The sequence below is a fragment of the Antennarius striatus genome, chromosome 20, assembly GCF_040054535.1.
Source record: "Antennarius striatus isolate MH-2024 chromosome 20, ASM4005453v1, whole genome shotgun sequence".
Classification (NCBI taxonomy): Eukaryota; Metazoa; Chordata; class Actinopteri; order Lophiiformes; family Antennariidae; genus Antennarius; species Antennarius striatus.
The window spans coordinates 375,001-398,264 of NC_090795.1; the positions used below are offsets into that span (position 1 = coordinate 375,001).

At 53.3% G+C, this 23,264-nt stretch overlaps 1 protein-coding gene across 5 annotated transcripts in view; it reads left to right on the forward strand.

Annotated features, from left to right (window-relative positions):
* Positions 1-22,864, forward strand: part of LOC137614041 (sodium channel protein type 5 subunit alpha-like) — a 59,529-nt gene extending 36,665 nt beyond the window's left edge. For 3 of the 5 annotated variants that reach the window (XM_068343489.1, XM_068343491.1, XM_068343493.1), the window contains 10 exons: positions 3,022-3,142; positions 6,556-6,710; positions 6,791-6,964; positions 8,378-8,500; positions 9,963-10,238; positions 13,894-13,947; positions 14,379-14,516; positions 14,648-14,752; positions 15,150-15,420; positions 16,491-22,864. In XM_068343489.1, the coding sequence (XP_068199590.1) occupies positions 3,022-3,142; positions 6,556-6,710; positions 6,791-6,964; positions 8,378-8,500; positions 9,963-10,238; positions 13,894-13,947; positions 14,379-14,516; positions 14,648-14,752; positions 15,150-15,420; positions 16,491-17,791 (2,718 nt within the window). In that variant the 3' untranslated portion in view covers positions 17,792-22,864. Of the gene's footprint in view, positions 1-3,018; positions 3,143-6,555; positions 6,711-6,790; positions 6,965-8,377; positions 8,501-9,962; positions 10,239-13,893; positions 13,948-14,378; positions 14,517-14,647; positions 14,753-15,149; positions 15,421-16,490 lie in introns of all 5 variants that reach the window. The other 2 variants (XM_068343488.1, XM_068343492.1) reach the window with 1 other exon arrangement.
* The last annotated feature ends 400 nt before the right edge of the window (positions 22,865-23,264 follow it).

The following is a 23,264-nucleotide window of genomic DNA, read 5'->3' on the forward strand; positions in this document are numbered from 1 at the left end:
ACCGGTGCTGGTCCGGACTGGTCCGGGTTCTGGTCCAGGTTCTGGTCCTGCTCTCCTTTGAACCGGTTTCCTGTTCCTGCCGGTGACCCAGGAAGCAGGAGGCGGAGCTACTGATGCTGGAGAACGCCTCCGTCACCTCTGACTGGTGTTGTGTCTGATGCTAGCGCCGTTAGCTGTGGTATCTGTGTTAGCGCTGTTAGCTGTGGTATCTGTGTTAGCGCTGTTAGCTGTGGTATCTGCGTTAGCTGCATTAGCTACGTTAGCTGTGAGTTCATCTCTGATTAAAAATCAAACTTCCTCCCCACTCTGACAGATAGCAGCTAAGCTAACAGCAGCACTAGCGCTGCCATCCATCCTCCTCGTTATCTCCGTACCGCCCCGCCCCCACCCCGCCCCCCAGGCCTGTGCTGCTGATTTATTGGGCACTGCTGTAAATAGCAGCTGTTAGGCTGTGGCGCGGCGCTAATGGAGCCGTGTTTGCTTATGTAATGATTAAATAGCGACCTGGATGCTAACGGCGCCATGAATCACCGCCGCGCCGCTGCCGCCTCATGGAGCACCAATCAGCTGCTGGGGTCTAAGGTCACGCCCCAGCGTTTACCGCCGCCCCCTGAACGTGTTGAAGGCGTGACCTGGGACAGACGAGACCGAGTGAGTTCGCCCCCTCCCCCTCTGCAAATAGCTGATCTGTCACATGACCTCCAGCACTTCAGCGTGTCATTCTCTAAGCCACGCCCCTTCCTGTTCCTCCTGAAGTGGAGGTGTCAAACCAACCGGCTTGATTGATTCATCAAAACACCGCTGCTGATCAGCTGACTGGGGGGCGGGGCATAGGAGGACTTCATCTGTATAGTTTCAATTAGCTTCGCTAACAGCTAACATATAGCCTGATAGCGGTTTAGCATTGTAGGTTTAAATGTCTGCTAGCTAGCTAACCTCTTAGCATTTGCTAACCAGGTAACTGTCGATGATCTGAACTCCGATCAAACGAGACCTGGTGATGACATCATCAGGGGCAGCACGAGTCTGATCTGGGTCCAGGTCACATCTGGATCAGCGTGACCATGCTGGCCCCACCCATCACTGGTCCCGCCCATCGCTGCCCTCCCGCCGGCCCCCCCCTTCCGTCCTGAACATGGAACAAGTTTCTGCTTCTGTCGGCACAAAATGTCCGACGCCGACACGCCGTCCTCGTTAGCGGCTAACGCTCCAGCGGCGTGAAGACGAACGACGAGGCAGCTGAGGACACACACACACACACACACACACACACACACACACACACCTGTTTTTTATTGTTTGGAGAAACAGAATTGATCTTCATCACTTCCTGCTTCATCACTCAGTGTGACTGTAATGTTTCCATGGCAGCCGCCGGTCAGCTGACGTCCTCAGAGGCTCCAGAACTGTTGGGTCTGGATCACCTTTGACCTCCAGGATTATTAGTGTTGTCACAGCAGTTCTGTGTGTGTGTGTGTGTGTGTGTGTGTGTGTGTGTGTGTGTGTGTGTGTGTGTGTGTGTGTGTGTGTTGGGGGGTAATAACCAACATTTCTCTTTCATTTCACCACTAAATAAAGAGTCATGTGACCAGAACCGGCCGCTTTAACCCTTAACCCGCTGCTCTGCTGCACTGTGAGCTCTTCATCAGGTCTTCGTCACGTCTTCATCACTTCTTGATCACGTCTTCATCACGTCTTCATCACGTCTTCGTCACGTCTTCATCACTTCTTGATCACGTCTTCATCACGTCTTCATCAGGTCTTCGTCACGTCTTCATCACTTCTTGATCACGTCTTCATCACGTCTTCATCACGTCTTCGTCACGTCTTCATCACTTCTTGATCACGTCTTCATCACGTCTTCATCACGTCTTCGTCACGTCTTCATCACTTCTTGATCACGTCTTCATCACGTCTTCATCAGGTCTTCATCACGTCTTCATCACGTCTTCATCACCAGAAGAACCAGAACGTGGTTGTGTTTCATTTCCCTGCTGATCAATAATCAATACTTGACTGTGTTGTGTGTCTGATTGACGAGGGGCCGGCTGGACCCTCCTGGTTCTGGTGCGGTTCTGAGAGTAATCTGATTACTCTGCTCTGGATATTCCTCTGCCTCCAGCGGCACAAAGGAACGGCTCATGAATAGAAACCCATTTAAAGCTTGTTGTGGACGTCACCTGTCAGGACACTCCGGCCCAGCAGCGTGTGTGTGTGTGTGTGTGTGTGTGTGTCTGTGCACGTGTGTGTGTGTCAGAGATTAGGTGTGTGTGTGTGTGTGTGTCAGAGATTAGGTGTGTGTCCGGCGCTGGCATTCGTCACGGCGCCGCTTCTGTTCCCGGACTGAATGTATTCATGAGTTAGCTGTTGACTCAGGTAGTTAGTTCACCTGTACACACACACACACACACACACACACACACACACACACACACACACACACACACACACACACACTCCTGCTGTGTCTTTGTCCAGATTCATATAAAGTTGCCAGATTTCAGCTGAAACGTCTCCCTTCTCTTTGTAAAGTTAAACTCCCATGATGCTTAGCGGGGCTTTGTAGTCAGCTGGGATGATGGGGGTGGCGGCGCGGGGAGGGGGGGTTTCCTGACATCCAGTTTTGTCCAAATTTCAGAGAGAACAGACGTTGGCTGTGTTGGCGTCGGTTACATAACGTCAGGACGATGAAGGTGAGGATGATGATGGTGGTACTGGGACAACACTGATAGCAGAACCGCTCTGCACCAGCAGCTGAGGCATCACATGACCCCCGGCCAATCAGAGCGCACTCACTATCAGCTCTGGATGTGACCTCATCCTCATCCTCATCTTCATCCTCACTCCCTGATCACCACGGCGACGCCATCCGTCACGTAGTTTACGTCAGGCGGATGCTGGTGAGGCGTTCACTGTCGGCTCCCGCCGCCAGAGGACGATAAACCGTCAATACAACCGCCAATCAGGTTCCCCAATGATCCAACGCTCTGATTGGTCGATTCCCACTGTGTCCTCCAGCAGAAGGACGACGTCAGCCTATCAGAGGGCAGCACGGTGGACCTGAGGAAACCCGGCGAGGAGGAGGACGAGTACTCAGAGACGGCCGAGGAGGCCATGGACCCCGACAACTGCTTCCCTGAGTGTGAGAACACACACACACACACACACACACACACACACACACACACACACACACACACACACACACACACACACACACACACCTGTACAACACAGGTGCTAGGGACCTGAACATCTCACACACCTTGTGAGGTCACACATGGCGGTGGCCGCCTGACTCAGAACGACCTCCATGTTTGATGACATCATCAGCGCTGGGGGGGCACGGCGGATCGCTGCTGCGTTCGCCCCAAAACCTTCACACCAGATTTATGAGCGTGTTCCACGGATGCAGGTGAGAACCAATCACCTCCCTCCTTCCTGACTCAGCCCGTTTCCCGCCGGCGCCCGGAGATTTGTCTTCGCTGGCGTCGCCGCCGTCCGCAGAGAGCGGCGCGGGAACGGCGGGCGGCGTTCAGCTGATGGCAGCAAATGTAACGCCCAGGGGAGCTGAGGTCACCGTTAGCGTTAGCTTGATTAGCACATTAATACGCAGACGACACGCAGCTGTACGTTTAAGCCCATCAGCGGAAAAAGGGAATCGTTAGCATGAGTTAGCATTCTGGTTCGAGGTCGCTAACGACAGCGTGACCAACACGTTTGTCAGGTGGTGGCGCCGCTGCCCCCGGTGGGCTCTGGTGGTACTGCGCCGGTTCTACCGGGACCGAACAGGGAGAACCGGATCATTTCTGTTCATGAAACCATCAGGATGGTGGTTCTGCAGGCGGGAGTCATGTGACCACCCATCCGGAGGTCCCCCCCCACTGCCCCTCCCCCACCTGGCCCAGTCCTTTCAGGAAGAGATTGATGATGGCGGCGGCGCCAGGTGAAACGCAAACACCTTGTTTCCTTCCTGACTCAGCCGCTTTCCTCCCAGAGATCCGTCCTCACCGCCGGCCAATCAGACGCGAGTCCGGAGCTCACGGCCAATCACAGTGCGTTTGACTCCAGGGGTGGCTTGAGGTAAAACGCTGAGACAGATTTGGGCCAACCAGCTGGGAAACCCTCCCAGAACTGGAGCAGCACCTGAGGAGGATCCGGACACGCCCCCTGACCAATCAGCATCCAGCGCCGGCGTTTAACCCTGTTCGCACCCAGACCTGTATGTCCTCCCCCCGACAGCCAATCGGTGATGAGAGACAGCTGCTTGTTGCTATGGCAACGTGTCCGTCTCTTCCCGGTGGGGTCTTCGTCGTCTCGTCTTCCTCTAACCGGGTCTGGTGGCGGCGGTCGCCCCGTCGGGGGGGCCACAGATGTTGTGTTCTGGTGATCGGTTCTGCAGATTGATGCGCCGTCGCCGCCACTTCCTCCTGAGTCAGCAGAATCCAGCAGCTGGTACCCGGACCACCGGGGGAGGGGGGTGACCTTTAACCTCTACATCTTGAACAGATGATGGTGACAGAAACCGATTTGGGCCTCCTGCCGTCCTGAACCCCCCAGAACCCCCCCACCCGGACCAGGAGCACCAGGATGCTGACACAGCAGGAAGACACCATCTGCTCCATCCCTCCTCCTCCTCTCCTCCAGCTCTCCTCTGATTGGCCAGATCAACCTGTGGGTGGAAGGGGGCGGAGCCTGGGCCCCCTGACCCTCTGGGTGTCACAAACTGATGACTCCACGTTTTGTTGTTGACACTTTTCCTGTTTGTTGTTTACCTGTATTTTGCTCTGTAAACGACCCCCCCCGTCTCCGCGCTGGGATTGTACAGCAGCTCCTCCCCCCTGACGCCCCCCCCACCCCGCTGCCCCTCCTGTTAGGATGACAGAGTGGGCGTCGGCCTCTGTGGAGCCGCTCCCTCACCAGTAATTATTCACGGCGACAGAGAGGTGTAGCAGGAGGCTAGCTGCTAGCAGCGCTAACGAGCCTGGAGGTGGGCGGGGTCAGGGTAGAGGCCCGCCTTCCACCTGCTGAGGTCAAAGTTCAGACTGGACGAAACGATCCGACCGTCAGAGAAAACATGTTTGTTTGTTTGTTTACTTCCTGAACGTATTTTATTCTGAGTCTTCAAACAGCTTCTCGCTGCAGCACAAGCTTGACCTTTGACCTTTCAGAGAGGCTCTGTTGTGTTCATGTTTACGGAATGAAGATGGACTGAATCACACACACACACACACACACACACACACACACACACACACACAGCCGTTAGCTTAGCCGCCTCATTGCGTCTCTAAATGCCACCTCATTGGTTAATGTAGTGGAGCCAAATGTTTCCGCCTCAGTGGGCGTGTCCCACACCTGCAGCCCCGCCCCCTGCTGGTGGAAGCAGACGGTCGCCTCCTGAACGGACGACCCGTCTTCGCTTCCTGTTGCGTCCGCCTCTGATGAGAGCTCTGATTACCTCAGCGCTCTGTTTCCATGGCGACTAACAGGCTCTTCCCTGATGGGTCGGTTGGGTAATCCAATCAGAAGCAGCAAATGGAAATCTGACACCCAATCGGCGCCCCTCGGGGTTGTTATGGGCGTGTGTGTGAGGAACGCCTCATGACATCACTGCTAGAGGGCAACGCCCCCTTCAGTTGCTCGCCGCCGCCTCAGGATCCGTCCGTTATCCGACCGCGAGCACAGAATCTGATTGGTCGCTGCAGGGGCAGAGGCGGGGACTAACCAGGAAGTACACAAACACAGTTTTGACCTCCTCCAGGTTCACACAGTGAAACCGTCTGGGAGGTTCTCATTGGTCGGTGGTTAGTGGAGGGTTCTCATTGGTCGGTGGTTAATGGAGGGTTCTCATTGGTCGGTGGTTAGTGGAGGGTTCTCATTGGACGGTGGTTAATGGAGGGTTCTCATTGGTCGGTGGTTAGTGGAGGGTTCTCATTGGACGGTGGTTAATGGAGGGTTCTCATTGGTCGGTGGTTAGTGGAGGGTTCTCATTGGACGGTGGTTAGTGGAGGGTTCTCATTGGTCGGTGGTTAGTGGAGGGTTCTCATTGGACGGTGGTTAGTGGAGGGTTCTCATTGGACGGTGGTTAGTGGAGGGTTCTCATTGGACGGTGGTTAGTGGAGGGTTCTCATTGGTCGGTGGTTAGTGGAGGGTTCTCATTGGACGGTGGTTAGTGGAGGGTTCTCATTGGACGGTGGTTAGTGGAGGGTTCTCATTGGACGGCAGACAGCAGTCAGACTGATTCTCCCATCATGCCTTGCTGGTTGTCGGGATGCAGCTGGTCTTCCCGCTCGGAGACGGCTGATTGGATTAGAGTAGCTTTTAGCGGCAGGGCGATAAGGTGGAGCCGGACCCCCCCTCACCTCCCTGTTATCAGCACTCATCAGCCAATCAGAGCGCGACACAAACACAAACCCTCCTGCTGGTCCAGGTCCCAGGGGGAGATCCAGAACGCCCCCTGCTGGCTGGACTGGTTTCTATTCCTGAGTAACAGGAAGTGGTGTCGGGGCAACAGGAAGTGGTTGATGTGAACTCACCCCCCCTCTGGTCCAGTCTGCGTGTCCAGGTTCCGGTGCTGTGACGTGGACACCTCCTCCGGAGTGGGCGGGGTCTGGTGGAGGACCAGGAAGACCTGCTACCAGATCGTGGAGCACAGCTGGTTCGAGTCCTTCATCATCTTCATGATCCTGCTCAGCTCGGGGGCGCTGGTCAGTCGGGGGGGGTGCGCCGCCTCGGGGTCCCGCGGGGCGGTTCTGGGCCCTGACTCTGCTCTCTGCTGCCCCCGCAGGCCTTTGAGGACATCTACATCGAGCAGAGGAAGGTGGTGAAGGTGGTGCTGGAGTTCGCCGACAAGATCTTCACCTACATCTTCATCCTGGAGATGCTGCTCAAGTGGCTCGCCTACGGCTTCAAGAAGTACTTCACCAACTACTGGTGCTGGCTCGACTTCCTCATCGTGGACGTAAGTCGGGTCACCGTGGGGCCGGGTCACCGTGGGGCCGGGTACGGGGTCACGGGGTCATCGGGTCACAGGGTTCTGATGCTTCCTTCTGTCCTCGTCAGGAGGAAGAAGAGCGTTGCGTTTTATTCGCTCTTCATTTTCATTCCTCTGATAGAATAAATGAAAACAGGAAGTTCACACAGGCCACGCCCACAGCGGGGCGGGGCGTTGTAAGCTGAGGCGGGTCCAAGCCAGGACGACCAATCAGGAGGCAGGATGGTGAATGACATCACAGACATGAGAGGCTCCACATGTTAACATGCGTGTCTCATGTTGGCGTGTTCTGACGATTGTCATGGTTTGTAAAGCGTTCCCATGACGACGGGCTTCAGTCATGTGACATTTTCTTTGTCTTGAACACGATGAAGAACCGTTAACACAACCAGGAAGTGATGGAACCCGTTTCGTCCACTAGAGGGCAGAGTTCCTGTTTCTTGATTGGCTAAAAAGTGTTTAGGAGGCGGGACCTTCTCATCCAGCCAATCAACAGTCTGGAATCAGAACGGGTGTTTTCTGGTTCCTTGATTTTTCCTACTGAGTTAATTCTTTGTTAAAACAAACTCCGCCTCCAAACATGTCATACACCAGTTAACCAATGAGAGAGCAGGAAAGAATCCCCTGGGAGGGAAGAGGAAACAGGAAGTGGAAGTTAGGAGCACTACAACCTACAAGACAAGACAGGAAGTGAGGTGACACCAGAGGCGGTGCTTGGCTGTGATTGGCTGAGGCGGCTGACTTGAATACTCCTATCCTGAGAGGTAATCGAGTACTCAGTCAGCTGATTGGTCGCCACCTGTCCGTCCTCCAGATCTCGGTGCTGGGTCAGCTGACCCGGCTCGTCGCCGTGGACCAGATCGCCGCCGCACGGGTGCTGAGGGCGCTGAGGGCGCTCCGCCCCCTCCGGGCCGCGTCCCGCTTCGCTGGTATCAGGGTAAGACGCCGCTGGGGCCCAGAGCCCGCCTCCAGACCTGAGTCCAGATCCTGCTGCTCGGGGTCCGGGTCCTCTGCGTCGTGACATCACTAGTGTAGCGTTGCTGTGACAACCAGTCACAGCTGGGGGCTCGGTGCGATGTTGTCTAGGCAACTAGAAGCGCTAGCTGACTTCTCGTTGGTTAGCTGACACTGCTTACCGCGGGTCACCACTAGGGGGCGACTACTTTTCCCAGCATGCCCGGGTTCTTGGGGCGTGGCCCAATCAGTGACGAAGTCTTTCTGCTCCACAGGTCGGACTGAAGGTCAGCCTGAAGGTCCACCCGGGTCCTCCGCTAACCGTCCCTCCATCCTCTCCTTAGGGGTCAGCTGACCACGACGCAGCTTTCTGATTGGCTTCTTAACAGTCCCGCCTCTCTGTCCCCTCCCCTTCCTCTCCTCCAGGTCTCATTGGTCAGTCTGGTGGCCAACACCCTGGGCTACTCCGACTTTGCAGCCATCAAGTCCCTGCGGACCCTGCGGGCCCTGCGGCCCCTGAGGGCCCTGTCCCGCTTTGAAGGCATGAGGGTAAGAGTCAGTATTAACCCAAACACACCTGGACCCGCAGCGATCGATCAGCTGATCGGCCATTGATCCATCAGTGTGCTAGCATTAGCATCAGGGCAGGTCCCAGACAGGGAGAAGGTTTTCATGTCGATCTGGATCTAACACGCAAACCGTCTCCATAGCAACCGTCTCCAGAACGCGTTTAATTCGGCTAGCATGCTAACACGTGATGTAGCTGAGAGGTGAATAAATCAAGCGCCCCCCCGTCGGGGCCCAGGTGTGTTTGGACGTTCTGTCCTGTGACAGCTTCATCTTCATCATCTTCGTCTTCCCGTGGTCCCTGGTTTCCTGCTCTCTGATTGGTTCCTTTCTTCAGCCCAGTGTTCCATGTGGAGGTTTTCTCTTTCAGGGGACGCCTGACGGTTTCTGGAGACGCCAGGCGGCCATCTTTGTTTGTAGATGTCATCAGTATTACTGACGGGTCGGCGAGGAGCGTCGTCCAGACCCCCAGGAACCCCCAGGAACCTGCAGAAACCTGCAGGTTCCTGGGGGTTCTGGGCCCGGTTGAACCCGTGTTTTGTCCCGACTGGAGAAGCAGAACCTTCTCTGGCTGCTGGGGGGTCTGCTTCTATCCGTTTTGAAGAAGCATTGGAGTCACATGACTAAACGTTTTTATCCGGTTTGGGTTTAAAGAGGGTTCTGGGGCCAACCCTAACCCTAACCCTAACCCTGGACCCCCCCTCCCCAGAACCTACGAGAACCTCTGGGCCCCCATGCAGGTAGTTCTCTGGTCTCTGGGTTCTTCTTCTCTGGTTTTTAATATTCGGTAGGTGTACGGCTCAGGACTCCCCCTAGAGGACGGAGCCGGCGACACATCGACCTCGGGTTGGGGTTGTGGCTCCGCCCCTCTAGATGGCGGCTGGAACAGATTTCTGGGAGGTGACCCGGTCTCAGCGGTGACCCGGTAACAAGGTCCACCAGTTCCGTTGGTTTCACCGGCGTCACCTGATTGACGGCCGATTGATGGTTATTGATCAATACTTTGTGATTGGTTGTTGATACTGGAGAACGAATGACGGCCAGAGGACGGATGAAGTGGCGGGGGGGCGGGACGCTGACTCTGGCGCCGGTTTAGGACCTGTGTTGCATGCTGGGAATAAAATGTGAGCCCCCCCCTTTGTGTGGTTAATAAGATTAACTGTATGTCAGGCTGTAAATGCTGCACACTCAGCTGCTCGCTCAGCAGGGGATTGTGGGTAGAGAACTGCATTGTGGGTATAACGAGGCCGCGGCAGCAGGATGAAGTGTTTTGTGTCGGTGACATCCGCTGAGTCAGCGCTCGTCGGAGCGACCAGGAGGAACGCTGAGACGTCCAGGAACAAAGTCACTTCCTGTTCCTCTAACGCTGCTCAGACGGGCGCTCGGGTGGGCGGGGCTCAACCCGAGCGCCCGTGTGGTTGTGACGCGTGTGTCCCCCCCCCAGGTGGTGGTGAACGCCCTGATCGGCGCCATCCCCTCCATCATGAACGTGCTGCTGGTCTGCCTGATCTTCTGGCTGATCTTCAGCATCATGGGCGTCAACCTGTTCGCCGGGAAGTTCGGCCGCTGCGTCAACCGGACCGGCCTGGCGTACGACGCCGCCCTCATCAACAACCGCAGCGAGTGCCACGCCCTCAACGACACCTCGCTCTTCTACTGGACCAAGGTCAAGGTCAACTTCGACAACGTGGGCGCCGGCTACCTGGCACTGCTGCAAGTGGTGAGCCGGCCCCCCGGCCCCCCGGCCCCCCCGGCCCCCCCGGCCCTTTGTCGTCTCCCCATCCTCTTAAGATCAAAGTTATGAAGCTCTAATTGTTTGGACTCCCTTACGTTTGTAATTGATGGTGATAATCAATCGATTGGTTGATGTATTGATCCCATTAGTTTGTTCTTAGTGTGAATCATTCATGAGGGATCAGAACTATCAGAAAAGTTTCAGCATTAAATATTCAAACTTTATTTTCTACACACAAAAAAGCGTAAAGTTTCAGGGCTATGATGTCACTGATGATGTCACTGATGATGTCACTGATGATGTCACTGATGATGTCACAGAGGAGGGTTTTTCCACTCTTCCCTCCTCTTCTGCTCACCGTTTCATTTTCCTCAGTTTGTATCCGTCCGTTTGTCTCTCATCCCTCCATCCTGTCCCCCCCCCGTTCTCCATCCTGTCCCCCCCCCGTTCTCCATCCTGTCCCCCCCCTCGTTCTCCATCCTGTCCCCCCCCCGTTCTCCATCCTGTCCCCCCCGTTCTCCATCCTGTCCCCCCCCCGTTCTCCATCCTGTCCCCCCCCCGTTCTCCATCCTGTCCCCCCCCTCGTTCTCCATCCTGTCCCCCCCCTCGTTCTCCATCCTGTCCCCCCCCCGTTCTCCATCCTGTCCCCCCCGTTCTCCATCCTGTCCCCCCCTCGTTCTCCATCCTGTCCCCCCCCCCCTCGTTCTCCATCCTGTCCCCCCCCCGTTCTCCATCCTGTCCCCCCCCCTCGTTCTCTCTCTCTCGCCCACCGTCGGTCCTGAGAGCCTCCAATCAATCAGCGTCTGAGAGGCTTTTATTTTTAGAGAGACTCCAGCAGAGACAGAGAGACGGGGGGGGGGGTGGATGGATGGATGGATGGATGGAGGGAGGGAGGGAGGGAGGGAGGGAGGGATGGATGGAGGGATGGAGGGATGGATGGATGGATGGATGGAGGGAGGGATGGATGGATGGATGGAGGGATGGAGGGATGGATGGATGGATGGATGGATGGATGGAGGGATGGATGGAGGGATGGATGGATGGATGGATGGAGGGAGGGAGGGAGGGAGGGAGGGAGGGATGGATGGAGGGATGGAGGGATGGATGGATGGAGGGAGGGAGGGAGGGAGGGATGGATGGTTGGAGGGAGGGAGGGAGGGAGGGAGGGAGGGATGGATGGAGGGATGGAGGGATGGATGGATGGATGGATGGATGGAGGGAGGGATGGATGGTTGGTTGGTTGGAGGGATGGATGGATGGATGGAGGGATGGAGGGATGGAGGGATGGAGGGATGGATGGTTGGAGGGATGGATCGATGGATTGATGGTTGGTTGGATGGAGGGATGGATGGAGGGATGGATGGATGGATGGATGGAGGGATGGAGGGATGGATGGATGGAGGGAGGGAGGGAGGGAGGGATGGATGGTTGGAGGGATGGATGGATGGATGGAGGGATGGAGGGATGGAGGGAGGGAGGGAGGGAGGGATGGATGGTTGGAGGGATGGATGGATGGATGGAGGGATGGAGGGATGGAGGGATGGAGGGATGGATGGATGGAGGGAGGGATGGATGGATGGATGGAGGGATGGATGGAGGGATGGATGGAGGGATGGATGGATGGATGGAGGGATGGATGGATGGATGGATGGATGGATGGATGGAGGGAGGGATGGATGGTTGGTTGGTTGGAGGGATGGATGGATGGATGGATGGAGGGATGGATGGATGGATGGATGGATGGAGGGAGGGATGGATGGTTGGTTGGTTGGAGGGATGGATGGATGGATGGAGGGATGGAGGGATGGAGGGATGGATGGATGGTTGGAGGGATGGATCGATGGATTGATGGTTGGTTGGATGGAGGGATGGATGGAGGGATGGATGGATGGATGGTTGGATGGATGGAGGGATGGAGGGATGGATGGAAGGATGGATGGAAGGATGGATGGAGGGATGGATGGAGGGATGGATGGAGGGAGGGATGGAGGGATGGATGGAGGGAGGGATGGAGGGATGGAGGGATGGAGGGAGAGCAGAGGGACAGACGTGATGAAGGACTGAGGGTTTCCTAATGACAGGAAAGAAGTTCAGGACAGAGTTGTTAGAGGGCGGTTGCCCCGGCGACGGGCTGCTCAGCATCTCTGTTTGGTTGGTTGTCATGGAAACTCATCCATTAGCATCTGGAAATAGCTCCACGCTGTAAAAAAACAGAGTTTGGTGTGATGTGATGGGCTGACACCTGATTACTGACTATTGATCACTGATTACTGATCACTGATTATTGATCACTGATTATTGATCACTGATTACAGATCAGTAATTACTGATCAGTAATTATTGATCACTGGTCACTAGTTATTGATCACTGATCACTGATTATTGATCACTGATTACTGATTATTGATCACTGATACTGATCACTGATTATTGATCTGCTGTGTGATGAAGACTCGTGAAAACCACTGGACGAAGGACGAGCAGAACCGCTCTAGATCTTCTCACAGGTGTTCTTCACCTCCACACGCTGCTGTGGCGTTACCATGACAACACTTCCTGCTCTTCACTGATTGTCTGAACCTTCTTGGGTTTGCAGAAACGCCGCAGCTCAGATTCCCATCAATGACATGGCCCTCATGTCCTTATATGGACTTCCTTCCTCAGATGGGAGACGCTGGAAGCTGTCACTCAGACTGAAACCAGACGGTCGTCACGGTTACCACTGTTCATTATTCTGGTCTGTTGGCTGTGAGGGAAACAAGTTGCTCTTCTGGAAGAAGTACGGAAGCAGCCAAGGGTCAAAATCTGATCTGAAGGATCTCCTGTAGCCTGATGTCTACATATCTGTCACTGATGGCAGCTGGTAGCCGGCTCCCTCCAGCCGGTAGCCGGCTCCCTCCAGCCCGTAGCCGGCTCCCTCCAGCCGGTAGCCGGCTCCCTCCAGCAGGTAGCCGGTTCCCTCCAGCAGGTAGCCGGCTCCCTCCAGCCGGTAGCCGGCTCCCTCCAGCCGGTAGCCGGCTCCCTCCAGCCGGTAGCCGGCTCCCTCCAGCCGGTAGCCGGCTCCCTCCAGCCGGTAGCCGGTTCCCTCCAGCCGGTAGCCGGCTCCCTCCTGTCGGTAGCCGGCTCCCTCCAGCAGGTAGCCGGCTCCCTCCAGCCGGTAGCCGGTTCCCTACAGCCGGTAGCCGGTTCCCTCCAGCCGGTAGCCGGCTCCCTCCAGCCGGTAGCCGGTTCCCTACAGCCGGTAGCCGGTTCCCTCCAGCCGGTAGCCGGCTCCCTCCAGCCGGTAGCCGGTTCCCTCCAGCCGGTAGCCGGCTCCCTCCAGCCGGTAGCCGGCTCCCTCCAGCCGGTAGCCGGTTCCCTCCAGCCGGTAGCCATACCCTCCAGCCGGTAGCCGGTTCCCTCCAGCCGGTAGCCATACCCTCCAGCCGGTAGCCGGTTCCCTCCAGCCGGTAGCCATACCCTCCAGCCGGTAGCCATACCCTCCAGCCAGTAGCCGGTTCCCTCCAGCCGGTAGCCGGCTCCCTCCAGCCGGTAGCCGGTTCTTCTGGGTGGAACCCCGGGAGTCTGCGACTGGTTGTTTCTTCAGGTTGGATCTTGTGCTTCAGGTTCCAGACTCTCATGTGACTGTTTGGTTTCCCAGGCGACCTTCAAGGGCTGGATGGACATCATGTACGCGGCGGTGGATTCACGGGCGGTGAGTTCAGACACCAGAGCCGTTTGAGTACGGAAGCAGCCGAGGGTCAAAACCTGAGCTGGATGTGTCACGACACAACGAGTCACACGGCTGTGTTTGTTCCGCTGTAACACACGCGTGTAAATAATGGTGAACACATTAGTGGAAATATTTTGTAATTTTTTCAGTAATTTATACAGGAAGTTTAAAGAGACAGAGCTACGAGCTACGAGCTACGAGCTAACGTGATGCACGACTGCAGCCTGATTTTATTCACACACTTTAAATCTTCAAGTTTATTTTTATTTTGAGATTGAAGGCGTGATCGTTGATGTTCAGCCATTTAGTGCGACCAATCAGAGCACTGCGTCCTGTCCCGCAACAGGAGATGGACCAATGAGAACAGAGCAGGCGTGAGAGCCAACAGATTTAAACGATGTGTTTCCTGTCAGGTGGAGGAGCAGCCAATCAAAGAGGTCAACCTCTACATGTACCTGTACTTCGTCATCTTCATCATCTTCGGCTCGTTCTTCACGCTCAACCTCTTCATCGGAGTCATCATCGACAACTTCAACCAGCAGAAACGAAAGATAAGGGCCACAAAAAAACAGAAGAACTGGTTTAACCCCAGGAAACAAGGATGTCACAATAAAGCGCGTGGCTGTTGTTGTTCTGCTGTGGTGTAAATAAAGTTTGTTTGTTTGTTTGTTTGTTTGTTTACTTAGGGGGACAGGACATCTTCATGACGGAGGAGCAGAAGAAGTACTACAACGCCATGAAGAAGCTGGGCTCCAAGAAGCCCCAGAAGCCCATCCCCCGCCCGCTGGTGAGCCACACGCCCCGCCCACAGGAAGTGATGCTTCCAGTGGGCGGAGACTCTGTCCTTGTGATGCCTGAATGGCTCATGTGGCCAGAGTCCCCGCCTCCGTTGGACCAGTAAATTCTGAGGGACCTGTGACCAGCGTCCAATCAGAGCTGGATTCTATGCTAACTGTAGCTAGCTACTTCCTGCTCAGGCTTTGAAAGTTAACTAAAGTTAGCTACAGTTAGCAACAGTTAGCAACAGTTAGCCACCATTAGCTACTACTTTGAGGACTAAACAGTTTTTGACCCCAGCATGCTAACCCCAGCTAGCCACCGCCAAACGTCCTGCAGTGAGCTGTTTGACCACACCCATCGGTACCGCCCACCAATCAGTGTGTTTGTGGGCGTGTCCTGTGCAGAACGCGCTGCAGGGCTTCTTCTTCGACCTGACGGGGAAGCAGGCGTTCGACATCATCATCATGGTGCTGATCCTGCTCAACATGATCACCATGATGGTGGAGACGGACGAGCAGTCGCCGCAGACGGAGGCGGTGCTTAACAACGTCAACCTGGCCTTCATCATCGTCTTCACCTTCGAGTGTCTGCTCAAGATCGTCGCCCTGAGGTACTACTTCTTCACCGTCGGCTGGAACATCTTCGACTTCGTGGTCGTCATCCTCTCCATCGTGGGTGAGTCGGCCACGCCCCCAACCTGACCGGGGTGTGTGTGTGTGTGTGTGTGTGTGTGTGTGTGTGTGTGTGTGTGTGTGTGTGTGTGTGTGTGTGTGTGTGTGTGTGTCAACAACAATCTGTCAGGATGTGGCCTTGATGTTTCTGTACACCAAGGTCCAGTTCAGTCACACACACACACACACACACACACACACACACACACACACACACACACACACACACACACACACACACACACCAAAGCAGGTAATTTAGACATCAGTGTTGTGACAAGCCAGTGCGTGCGTGTAATTAAGTGTGTGTGTGTGTGTGTGTGTGTGTGTGTGTGGAACACACTCGGACGAGGCTTCCTGGGGGAGGTGAAGGTAACAGCAGCAATCACAGCTGCCAGAGGGCGGTCCCTGGAGACAAATCAAACATGATTGACCTGTTACATCTGTGTGTGTGTGTGTGTGTGTGTGTGTGTGTGTGTGTGTGTGTGTGTGTGTGTGTGTGTGTGTGTGTGTGTGTGTGTGTAACATAGAAGGGGGGTGCATTGGAGTTGATGTACGACGTGATGGTGATTCCCTCACGACTCCCCCCTGCTCATCCCTCCATCAGCTATAACTCATGAGGATGGATGAAAGATAGAGCTGTGTGTGTGTGTGTGTGTGTGTGTGTGTGTGTGTGTGTGTCTGTGTGTGTGTGTGTGTGTGTCTGTGTGTGTGTGTGTGTGTGTGTGTGTGTGTGTGTGTGTGTGTGTTTATCATTCCCGGATAACAAGGAAAAGATGAATGACTTATGTCCTGGCTGGTTGTTGGAGGGTGGGGGGCGGGGCCATGGGGGCGGCGGCCTGTAATGGCGGCCGTCCCGTGGCGTTACGGCGGAAAGCAGCGAGAGGAGAATCCCGCTGATCGTCTTCCCCTCATTGATTGGTGGTGACAGCCCCTCCCCTCCCCCCAGGTGTCTGTCCTGGGGGGGCGGGGTGTCACCAGGCCAATCCCTGGTTCAGTTCTGGCTGGATTAGAGAGGCGGAGGGGTATGCTAACGACGCTAACCATGCTAACTTCCGTCGTCTCTGTTTTCAGGGATCGTTCTTGCCGACATCATCGAGAAGTACTTCGTGTCACCGACGCTCTTCCGGGTCATCCGATTGGCTCGCATCGGACGCATCCTGCGTCTGATCCGCGGCGCCAAGGGCATCCGGACGCTCCTGTTTGCCCTCATGATGTCGCTTCCTGCGCTCTTCAACATCGGGCTCCTCCTCTTCTTGGTCATGTTCATCTACGCCATCTTCGGCATGGCCAACTTCGCCTACGTGAAGCGCCAGTCGGGCATCGACGACATGTTCAACTTCGAGACGTTCGGGAACAGCATGATCTGCCTGTTCCAGATCACCACCTCGGCGGGGTGGGACAGCCTGCTCAGCCCCATCCTCAACAACTCCCCCGAGGAGTGCGACCCCCACGTGCCCCACACCGGCACCACGGTGCGGGGGAACTGCGGGAACCCGTCAGTGGGCATCACGTTCTTCGTCACCTACATCATCATCTCCTTCCTCATCGTGGTCAACATGTACATCGCCATCATCCTGGAGAACTTCAGCGTGGCCACGGAGGAGAGCACCGAGCCGCTGAGCGAGGACGACTTCGAGATGTTCTACGAGGTGTGGGAGAAGTTTGACCCGGAAGCCACGCAGTTCATCGAGTACGCCAAGCTGTCGGACTTTGCCGATTCGCTATCGGAGCCGCTCCGCATCGCCAAGCCCAACAAGATCAAGCTGATCTCCATGGACCTGCCCATGGTGAGCGGCGACAAGATCCACTGCCTGGACATCCTGTTCGCCTTCACCAAGCGCGTCCTGGGCGAGTCGGGCGAGATGGATGCCCTCAAGCAGCAGATGGAGGAGAAGTTCATGATGGCCAACCCGTCCAAGATCTCCTACGAGCCAATCACGACCACTCTGAGGCGAAAACAGGAAGAGGTTTCCGCCACGGTGATCCAAAGGTGCTACCGCAGACACCTGGTGAAGCGCCAGCTGAAGGCCGCCTCCTACCTGTACCGGCAGATCACCACGCCGCGGCACGTCGGGTCCGGGAGCGAGGAAGGTGGCGAGGATGGGTTTGTGGAGGACCCGCCGGAGAAAGAAGGGCTGATCGCCGCCATGATGAGGGAGAACTACGGCTCCAGCGCGGTGGGGGTGGAGCACTCCGAGGTGGTCTCCTCCACATCGTCGCCGCCGTCCTACGACAGCGTCACCAGGGCCACGTCGGACATCTTTCAGTCGCTCGCCGTCAAACAGGAGAAAGAGAAGACTGACGTAGAGCTGAGCGAACGGATGGCTTCGGCGGTCAGCGGCTCCGACACGCCGCAGGGGGCGGTGCCGTGACGGGAACCGAGGAGCAACAGAATGAACCAATGAGGATGTCCGTGTTTGGAGGTGTGTTTACTGAATGTACCACAGCTGAGGAATTCTGAAAGGCTAACGGAGAAGCTACGAGCGGAGAACTGAGGAGTGGAGTATTTACTACCTTTAACGTTATTTCCTGTTTCGTGGGCGAAGTTTCACGATTTTTTTAAGGGAAACTCAACAATATCGAGGAAAACCTTGTCGGGTTGGCCCCGCCTTCGTGGGAATCCAGAAGTCATGCAAATAGAAGGGTTGATCTCTTTGTCCTTTTGTTTGAACGGAATTGAGGGTTCACAACACTGACTGACCTTTGAACCTTTGAACACTGATTGGCCTCAGCTACAGGAGGCCAGAGGGGTCAAAGCAACAATATCAGATGCATCCATCATTTATTGGCCCGGGGGGTTTTGCCTTCCCCAACTTCGATCCATGTCCTCAGAGTTTGCCCGGCTGGAAGCGTGATGGTGTCCGGTGGCGATTCCAGACAGTCGAAGGCTTTCTGACTGAGACTCATGAGAGGAGGGAAAATAACACAATTTAAAAAACGTTTTCGTAGTAAAAGTATAACTTGTTACCAGTCTTTTAATAGTGGTACGATTATTACTATTTTTTATATTTTTTAGAGTAAGTTGATGAAAAAAAGCAGCCTCTCTTTTACTTCGGAGCAACACTAGCTATGAGAAAGTGGATGAACTACCACAATGGATGAGACGAGAAGCAACTTCATCTGTTTTTGTTGGCAGTTTTCTACTTTTGAGTTTACGTGTGCCGTCATGTGACCGAACTGGGGCGGCGACACATCAAGGAAAGTCCTGGAACCTTTAATTGACCTCTGGGAACCTCAAACAGTAAAACCTAATTTGAGATTTACTACACAATCCCAGACTCTTCCAAGATGTGTCCCAACCCCATGGTGAACCTCCTCACATCCATTACAGGGCGGTTTGTCGAAAAGTCCTTTTCTTTGACCACCTATCAGCAGCAAACTCAAGCTGGGTCCACACTTAAGTCACTATTCGCAGTTTATTAATCACTCAGTTCTTATCATGTAGGAATGAAGTTTCTGCAGTGGGAACAAGATGTTTGCTTGCCAGCGTTGGCTCTAAAGCTGCCGAGCTCAAACAGGAGATGCCGGTTTATTGGGACAAAATGGTTTGTCCACATGTCAGAGGGCAAACCCCCTCCACTGAAACCCTTGTTACCACCAATCAGAACAGTTTTCAGATGTTAAAACACAATCCTGCAACTGATGACATCACACCACTGGGCTCTGCCTCAACCGTACCCAACCAGACACAACCGTACCCAAACTTACCCATGTACACCCAACTGGACCAATCGTACCCTACCTTACGCAGCCATACCCAACTCTACCCAGTTGCACCCATCCATACTCAACTGTAACCGTATTCATCCATAACCAGCGGTACTAACTGTTGGTTATGGATGGTTAAGTTTGGGTTCAGTACACAACTGAACCCAAACTTAACCATCCATGTTGAGATATACCCAACCGTATCAACCATGCACAAACTTAAGCAGTCATACTCAACCTTACCCTACCTTACGCAATGATACCCAACTGTACCCAATATACACTTCCATACCCCACCGTACTCAAATGTCCCCGACTGCACCTATCCATACCCAACTGTACCTAACCGTACCCAACCTTACCCATCCATAGCAAGCCATAACTGATCATTCCCAGCCTTACCCTTCTGTACCTAATTGTATCCAACCACACCCAGTTGTACCCAAACATCAAACCATGCCCAGCCATATCCAACTGTACACCCAGAGACTCTAATGGGGTCCTTCAGCCTATGTGGTACAGCCCATGTGGAACAGTACAGATACCCAGGTTCAACAGAACCTGGCCTTCTTCTGCACATAAAGAAAAAGAAATCAAACTGATCCCTGAATCTTGAGGCAAAAATAATCCGGAAGCAACAGAACATCAGTTTGTTTCACCCACTGAACAAATACTGTAATTTCACACAGGAAACTACGAATCTTGATGCAGTGATTAAGTTCTTCCACCATTGGTGGATTTAATGTCGCTAAAAGGACTTTTTGACGAATCACTCCCCACTTCAACAAAAATCCTCAAGGCTAAAAGTTCTTTCAGGGTTCGACCAGTTATGACCAGGGTGTGACAATCAACCAATCAGTGTTGGACGTTCAGCGTTCGGTTGCATGAGGAGCTTCAACTGTCTGGTCGGTCGCCAGCATCCTGGAAAAACCTTCAGCCGAACTTTGACTGCAGCTCATTGCTGCCGTCAAGACTTTTTGTCGACTCCTCGGCTTGTTTATATTCAGTAATTTCCTGACGAACAAAGTGTACAAACTACCTGAGTCGTCTGTCCACCGCTGAGAAGGTTTCTCCAGAACGCTGGTGGGACGACGCTCAAAGCTTCAGCTTCTGATTGGAAGAGTCTCATCTGAAGATCTGTTGCAGGTAAAACTGAGGATTCCAGAGATGTGTTCACTGAACGGAGACTCTTCACATCAGAAGTGTTATTTATTTCCTGTTTTTTTGGTTGATTGCTTTATCTTTTTTTAATTTTTGCACGTTTGAGAAGCCGAGCGACGGCTCTTTATCCATTTTGCACAGACAAACAAAAACCAAACTGCGTCTAGCAATAACGGTTTGCCAATACCTTTTGAGCAAACGCTTGACTTCACAGGACGAATCCGTGGATGGGGCGTTGTGTTCTGGAGATGTGGTGAACGCAGACGCGTTCTGGTTGCCGTGGCGCCGACAGTGTTATTGTGGTTGTGGACACGCCGGTGAATATGCCGGCTGGTTTTTATCAGATGAAGTGTCAAAGCGTTTCCAGTCGCGCTGTCCGTCTCACCTGAGGGGTCCTTACAAACGCTTTACTAGACTCGTTTAAAAAGAGAAACTTTAACTGGCACCGTCTGGACTCTATTTCTACTAGACTCTATTGAGAATAGAAACCATGTAACTAGATAAACACTTAATACACTGCTGAACTCTGCTGAGGCGTATTTCAGGTTGCAGTTGTGCTGAAGGGCTGTTTTCAGTAGCAATAGACCCAGAGTGTGCCTGCTACCCCCCACCCCAACACCACCCCAACACTCCAAGCCATGCCGTCCCATTGGTCGACTGATCATGTGTTTGATTGACGGACTGGTTGATTCTTTGATGTCTTGAATGCAGACTGAGTGATTATGTGATTGGTTTATTGATTGATTGATGAAATCTTTTTGATATTGAACGTCGTTGACGGTTCGTCGCCGCCCTCCTCCTCCTGAGACTCTTCCTCAGGCATCGAACAAACGCCACCGAGCGGACCGGCTGCTTCTGTTTCACGTTTCAAAAAAAGGTTCGGATTCACTGGAGCCCGCAGGGAAACATGTTTGATCCTTTTTCCACGTTTCCACTTGCGTCCAATGGGAAAACACTCTTTGGTCTCTTGGATGTTTTTGCTGTACTGCCAAGGGTGGCCACTAGGGGTGGGCACCGCTCACTTTTTGGAATTTTGTACTAAAACTGAAAAGAAAAAGTCACTAAATAACGAATAGAATGAAACCACTAAAAATAACATCCAATAGAGGGCAGCAGTAAGCTATGATGACATCTGGTCAGCCTTAGCCAAACAGGCTAACTTAGCTAATAAGTCCTGATAGCTTCTGGTCAACCTTAGCCAAACAGACTACTTTAGCAAATAACTAGCATGTTTCTAAAGAATTTCACCCAGTGTGGATGTGTGTTGATGCTAATGCTTGTAAATGCTATGCTAGCATGATCCAAGACTGGGGGGAAAAGCCCGGTAGTCTCCAAGAGCAACTCACCTGACTGTTTAGCTAATGGCGTGATGATGTCATGCAGACCTAAAGTTAGCCATGCACGGGGTTGAATGCCAATGTGCTAACGTTGGATTGAGTTCAGTGCCCTACCCTAGTGGCCACCGATGGTTACTACACCGCTCCTGCCTGCACAAACTGGTCCTCATGGTGTCATTCAGTGAATCTGGACCTCTGGTTTGCACTGAGCACAAAAACTGGTGACCTCTGACGAGACGATAGCATCAAAACAGAATCACGTGACCGTGTTCTTCATTCAAAAATAAATTTCAACCAGTCTGAGAGGGAAATCGCGAACGATGGGGAGGAATGATGATGACACCCCCCTTGCGCTGTAGGTCGGTCCATGTGGCGTTACCCAGAGGATGGAAGAGTCCACGTCCAGACCGGAGAGGGGTGTTCAAACTCAAAGACTGGGAACCTTCCTGCTGTCTTTCTCCATTTCAGAATCAAAAGCTGCTTAGAAATAACACAACAGGAAATGCACAGAAAACAAGAGGGCCGTTCTTTTATTAGCATCATGTTACAAAGGCAATCTGGATCTGATCGACAGTGTGCTGATGATGTGCTGCTGTTCAATGGATTCTGCAGGTATCCCCTCTCCATCGCCCCATTTACACCAAATCTGGTTTCACCACGGTTGTCAAACTGGTCCCCAGCTTCATATCAATCTCCCAGAATCCTCCTGTCTCTAGAAGGTTGCCTTGTTCAGGAGAGGAGGGGAGAAGATGTTCACTGTTTCCCCTCCAGATATCGAAGGAATCTTTATTAAAACTAAGGAAATATCTTTGACCCGCTACCTGGGAAACAGGAAGTGGATGACAGAGGAAACCGGAAGTGGAGATCAGAGGTTTCTTCATACGAGTCATTGTGTGTTTGCTCTACTTTACTACTGTACAGTTGGAGGGGGAAAACTTTGTAACTCCAAAAATTTAAATCGACAAAAGAGAAAAAAAAATCTGAAATTCTGCAAAACAATTTCAGATTCATATTTTTGTGGTTTTGCTTTCATCTCTGATTGAAAAGAACATTTCAGTGAAAAACAAGAAGTTACAAAGTTTTTCTCTGCAACCGTGATTTGCCGGTGAAACCTCGGTGTAAAGGAGGCGAAAGCCGTGCCTCAGTAACCCCCTTCCACCCCCCCGTGTTTTAGACACAATAATAATTACTATGATTATAATATGAATATATATGAATATATATACTTTTTAGTACTTTGAGTTGAAATACTTTTTAGTATTTTGCAAATATTTGTCTGTATATAAAACAAAACCTGAATAAATGAGAAAAATTTAATACTGAATCTGTTGGGATGCTTTTATTTTGTCAAACTGCAGCTCTTCCTGGGACGGCTCCGGGTTCAGACCAGAACCACATGCTGGATCGAGATTTAGAAAGTCTAAACTAACTAAACTAGACTTGATAACTAGAACCTGATCACCCTCTGGTGCAGACATTTGTGGTCGTTTGTTCATACCTCTGACATCATGACGGACGCTGTGATGTCATCGTGTGACCTTTTCAGGTTCTGACAAACTTTTGTTGCATTGGAGTCTTCATCCTCCCACCGTCTTCTCCTCATCGTCATTATGTAGGAAGTGTGTGGGGGTCCCAGGGG